This window comes from Equus asinus, chromosome 20 (genome assembly GCF_041296235.1).
Source record: "Equus asinus isolate D_3611 breed Donkey chromosome 20, EquAss-T2T_v2, whole genome shotgun sequence".
Lineage (NCBI taxonomy): Eukaryota > Metazoa > Chordata > Mammalia > Perissodactyla > Equidae > Equus > Equus asinus.
The window spans coordinates 16,439,754-16,445,753 of NC_091809.1; the positions used below are offsets into that span (position 1 = coordinate 16,439,754).

The 6,000-nt window shown below is 43.3% G+C and overlaps 1 protein-coding gene across 3 annotated transcripts in view; it reads left to right on the plus strand.

Annotated features, from left to right (window-relative positions):
- Positions 1-5,628, plus strand: part of ADGRE1 (adhesion G protein-coupled receptor E1) — a 69,225-nt gene extending 63,597 nt beyond the window's left edge. For all 3 annotated transcript variants that reach the window (XM_070491837.1, XM_070491839.1, XM_070491838.1), the window contains 3 exons: positions 49-217; positions 325-453; positions 3,143-5,628. In XM_070491837.1, coding sequence (XP_070347938.1) covers positions 49-217; positions 325-453; positions 3,143-3,148 — 304 coding nt within the window. In that variant the 3' untranslated portion in view covers positions 3,149-5,628. The remainder of the gene's footprint in view (positions 1-48; positions 218-324; positions 454-3,142) is intronic.
- The last annotated feature ends 372 nt before the right edge of the window (positions 5,629-6,000 follow it).

The following is a 6,000-nucleotide window of genomic DNA, read 5'->3' on the forward strand; positions in this document are numbered from 1 at the left end:
CAGCAGCCACCTCCTAGAACCTTATCCTCTGCAAATCTTCACCCACAGGTTATTGACATTCAAGGCCTTTGCCCAGCTCTTCATCTTGGGATGCTCCTGGGTCTTGGGCATTTTCCAGATCGGACCCATGGCTGGTATCATGGCCTACCTGTTCACTATCATCAACAGCCTGCAGGGGGCCTTCATCTTCATCATTCACTGTCTGCTCAACCACCAGGTATGTAGCTGCTGCCCTCGTTGCCCCTACGCACCCCCTTCCAGGGGACATGCCTGTGCCAGCATCTGAGAGGGATTCCTCTCCTTGTGATGTGTCTCCATCTCCAGGTTCGAGAAGCATACAGGAGATGTTTTACCAGGAAGGCCAAATCCAGTTCCCAGGTGTCCCAGACTTCAGGGATCTTTCTGTCATCCATGTCCTCCAATTCCAAGACGGAGAGAGACTGCGTGGTTTATGTAGGTTCTGCTTGAACAGAATACTTGTTTCTTAGCAATACTAAACACTGCTGTGTGTTGAGTACCTACTGTGAGCTCTGTGTGTCCATGCGTATTAGCCCATTTGATAGAGTGTAGGGTTTAAGAGTAGGGGGTTCAGGAGCCAGGCTGCCTAGGTGTAAATCTAAGCTCTGCCCCTTAGCAGTTATGTGACCTAAAAAAGATCAAATCATGACTCATACAGATAGAAAATGAGGGTACGTTAAGGATTTTATTCTACCCATTAATCAGTGAGGGAACCAGATAGATGTTACAACTGGATCAAAAGAGAATGCAAAGAACAGACATATATGTACATAATATATACAATGTATATAATATATAATAATACATAAGATATAATATACACAATGTATACATAATGCATAATATATATTACACAATGTATATATGATAGATAATACATAATACACATATACTATATACAATGTATGCATAGTACATAATATATATTACATAATACATGTATAATGGACACATTGTATATAATGGACACATAATACATTATACATGTTATGTGATAGATATATATGTCTACTCCTTGCTGTTCTCTTTTGAATCAGTTATAACATCTGCCCAGTTCCCTCACTGATAATTATATACATAAAAAATATATAATATAACATATAATTATATGTTACATAATTATTGTAGATATAATTATTAATATTATATAGTATAGACAAAAGTTCATATATACCTATGTGTATTATATATGTATTACACATATATGAATTATAATACATACATATAATACATACTCACATATAATATTGAAATGAATGTGCAAATGGAGGCAAAACAATTTTCTCCGTGGAATTATTTTGCATCACTGTCAGTTATTTAAAATTTACAGAATTGGAAAATAGCTCCCACATAGGTCAGAATCAAATAACCCAGAGAGGTGTCCCCTGACAGTGCATCGTCTTCTGCTGAAGCACTCATTTTTCTCTACACAATAGATTTCCTCCAGTCTCACAGCCATAAACACCATCTATTAACAGTGACTCCCAAATTTTAAATAATGTGCAGTCCAGCCCCCTTTCCTGAGTTCTAGACTCATATAACCAACCACCTGCCAAACACCCCACCGAGATGTCTAATAGATGTTGCAAATGTAACATGTTCCAAACTGAGCTTCCGAGCCCCTCACCTCTCATTTTCATGGAGGATCCCCTATCCTCCTATTGCTCAGCATAAAGCTGTGGCGTTATCCTTGACTCTGCTTTTCTTCTTACCCTCCATCTCCGATCTATTGGCAAATACTGTTGACTCTTCCTCAGAGTGTATCCAGAATCTGATCGCTTTTCTTTGCCTTCACTGCTTCTATCGTGGTCCAAATCCTATTGTCTGTAGCCAGGATTGTGGAAATAGCCTCATAAGGGGTCTTTCTGCTTCCCCTCCTGCCTTTTCCCTGCCCTGCCTTTGGTCTGTTCTCCCTGAAGCAGCCAAAGGGCATGTGTGAACTCCTGAGTCAGGTCACATCCCTTCTCTGCCTACAACCCTCCATGGCTCCCACCTTACTCAGAGTAAAAGCCAAAGTCCTCCTGATGGCCCACAGGTGCTGTATGATCTGACCCTCTTTTCCTCCTTGATCTCATCCTCTGTTAATCTCACTTCCCTCTGCTCCACCCACACTGACCAGCTCAGGATTCTTCAGACACTCCAGACTCACTTCCTTGAACTAGATGCTCACTCTGCCTTGAATGTTCTAGTCCTGATACCCACATGGCTGACTCCCTCGCCTCCCTCACCTCCTTCAAATCTTTGTTCCAATCATTTCCTATCAATAGCATTTGCTCTGACAACTCTATTTTGTACTGCTTCCTTTTCTCCTACCCCGACATTCATGCTTCTCCTGCCCCCTAATCCTGATTTTCTTTTCAGTGCCTTCCACTTTCTAACATACTATAAATAACTAATTTATTTCCTTTATTATTTATGGGCTTCTACCTACACTAGACTGCCTTATTTCTTCACTGATGTACTCCAAGCTCAAGTAACTAAGACCCATTGGCTTAATTAAACAGGGAATTATTTTTCTTGAAAGAATAGAAGCCCAGAGTTAAGTGTTGCTGATATTGGTTCTATTGCTCAGTGATATTGTAAAGAATCTAGGCTTTTCCTAGTTTTCCATTCCATTAGCAGCATGCTGGCTTTTCATCAAATTATTTTCATGGTTGCAAGATGGCTGCCATAGCTCCAGACATCGCAACCACATTCAAGGCAGGAAGAAGAGGGATGGGGCAGAAGCAGCAACCTCTCCTTTCGTGCCTCTCCCTTTAACAGAAAACAGAAGCTTTCCCAGAAACCCCTCAGCAGATTTCCCTTTCACCTAATTGGTCAGAACGGCATCGCATGACCACTCATAGTTACAAAAGAATTTAACAAACCAAGCATTTGGCTTTCTAGCTTCTCGAGGGGGAGCTATCAGTGATGAAGAGGTTGAGAATGGCTTTTGAGTTTGCCAGCAGTGCCTCACATGCTAGGGATGATCACCGTTAACATTTTAACGTTTATCCCTCTAGTCTTTGTTGCTGTATTGATCTCTCTCTGTATGTATAAGATGCATGACCCTATAGATCTGACCCCTGGGGTCACATTTGTACTCATCCTGCCACTGATTCTGATTGTGATTTCTCTCTCACAGGGTTAAAGCCCCTTCTTGCTTTCAAGTATGCTATGGAGCAACATTTGAGCACAGCAGGTGCCTGGCAGGAGCCAACTCTGAAATCTTCTCTTCTTGGCTTAATTTGGAAATGCGGGGTCTCCCCAGCCCCAGAACACTCTGGGCCGTTTGGAGCATGGATGGGCGGGGCGATCCTCCCATGGTTTCATGTGCTGGTGAGAAATGAGAGTTTCCGTTCCAGATTACCATTTTATCTTCCGTGTTCTGCAACCCTTTGAATTTCCAGAGTTTTGTGGAAATAATAGACCCCAGTGCAATGGCATGACCAAGAACATCCAGCTACCATTTTGTTTTCCTCTAAGTTCTCTGGTGCGTGTCTCTAAGTGTGCCTCTCCAGCACCTGTCTCGTGCCTGACACACACAGCAGCCCTCAGGGAATGACTTGTCATCTGACCGACTGGCTGACGTTTTGACACAACCTCTTCCTGCTTTTAAAGGAATGGTCAGTAAAATGCTAATGAGAGCCCCAGGGGATAAATAAGGGGCATAGCCGTAAAGGCTACTTTGGCACAAAGACTGAAAAGAGTTATGTTGATAATCAGGAGTGATTGATGGAGCAGAATTCCAGCGTTTCATGGAGAGTTGAAGTACGTGATGACAAAACCCTTGGGAAAACCTTCTAATTTCTTGGGACATTTCAAGGAAGCAACATCCCCCTTCCTTCCAGGAACTTTTTTGTGACTTGACTAGGACTCGCACTGCTCCCAAAGTTATCGCCGTCCCACCTTGCTCTCCGTCTCCCATAAAATCTTGAGGGCCACGGAGAGAAGGAGGAGAATTTTAAATGTAGATCTCCTCCCTTCCACAGCCAGTCTCAAACACACCTACTCAAGGTGTGGTCCATGGACCAGAAGCATGAGCATCATTTTGTTAGAAAAGCAGCATCTAAGGTACCACCGCAGATCTTCGGAACCGGAACCTGCATTTTAACAAGATCCCCAGGGAATTTGTGTTGTACACAGGAGTGAATGTTCTGGCATATTCTAGAGTATTCTTTTGTTTTCCATGCTGACAGAAGAGCTTGTCTTTAAATCTAGGCAGGAAAACATATCCTCGACTTTGGGACTTTGCATCTGCCATTCTCTCTTCCTAGGACAACTTTCCTCAAAATCGGACTAATTTCTACCCTCTCTTTGAGTCTCAGCATAGTCATCAATTTCACCAGGAAGCATTCTTTGAATCTCTTGAAGTAGGATTAGGTGTCACCTCTGTGTGTCCTCTAAGGCTTCATGATTTCTAGCCTTGTGTGATCATTTCTTCTCTTCTTGAGTGTCTCCAACTGGACTGTGAGCTCCATAATTACAGGGAATGGCATTCAGTTGATTCTCCATAAATAAGTTGAATGGATGAATGAATGATTACTTTCCATTTTGAAGATGAAGAATTTGAGGCTCAGAGAGGTTAAGTAACTTTGTCAGCATCACACAGATGGCTGGGCTGGGCTTCAAGTTCCTGACCACAGAGCTCCTCTTCCAGACCCCTAGTCCTTCTCCTTCTCTTTCTTGGACCCTAGGAATTCTTAGTTTGGGGATACAAAGGAGATGCTACATATTTACTTTGAGTCAACTTACCATTTAGGATTCAATTAGCTCAGTAATCACCCTGTGCTGAACAATTTGATCACAGCATTAAACTTGGTTGATGCAGGCTCAATCTTTGTTATTTGTGCCAGCCACGACTCGGGAGGGGGGCTGACACATGTTCATTTATGATAGGTTGGTCTTCAATGCTTGGCTTGTCCAGTGTTCAATACAGAGGTGACAATTCTAGGGGATATTGAAGCAAGAGATGGCGTGGCCTTTACCATAGCCAATTGTGGTAGGTTGATTGCATCAATGGCCTCAAGAATGGTTTCCATGTCTCCATACCCCTTCCCTGGAGCTTCGTAACCATTCCTGCTCTCACTCTGGCTTGGCCTTGAGACTTGCTTTGGCTAATGGAATGTCAGCAAGCGTGACTCAAACAGAGTGTGCATTCCTTCTTGCCCGTTACATGATAAGTCTCACTTGTTCTTGCACCCCTGCCTCCGCCATGAGCACGTGCCCAGGCTGACCTGCTAGAGGGATGTGAAAAATGTATGGAAGACAGTTAAGTCATCCCATTATACCAGCTGAGGTTGTCCTTAATCAGCCATCTGACCAACTTGTAGCTGACTACAGTCACATCCGTGAGCCCAGTCAAGATCAGCAGACCTGCCCGGGCAACCCAGACTCAGGAGCCACAATCAAGTACCATTATTTTAGGGCACAGAGTTTCAGGAGTGGTTTGTTAACGAAGTATTCTTGGTGGAAGTTGCTAACTGATTCAGCAACCAATGGATTGTCAATGTTTTGCATTTGACTGCAACAATTTGGAACATATAAAGAGGGTGATTCGCATCTTCATTTCCTCTTAGCTGTCAGGATCTGTAAATCTAAAACGCTTGAATAAAGTTCTTTCTGACAGAAGACTTGCACACGGCTTTGTCTGTCTCGACAACAGTGAAACATGTTGGTTTAAAATACTGTCGTCTTCAGGAACCCTGTGTTTCTAAGCTGAGTGAAAGCGGTGACCTCCACAATAAGGATTTTTCTTAGTATAAACATCAATCTACACTTGTTACATTCCTTTACCCCTGTGGCCTCATATGCCTCCACTAGAGGGAGAAAAGAGACTCAGAATAAAAATGTCATGGTTCTCAGGGCCAGCCCCATGGCTGAGTGGTTAAGTTTGCACACTCTGCTTTGGCAGCCCAGGGCTTCACCAGTTCGAATCCTGGGTGTGGACATGACACCGTTCATCAGGTCATGCTGAGGTGGCATCCCACATGCCACAAGTGG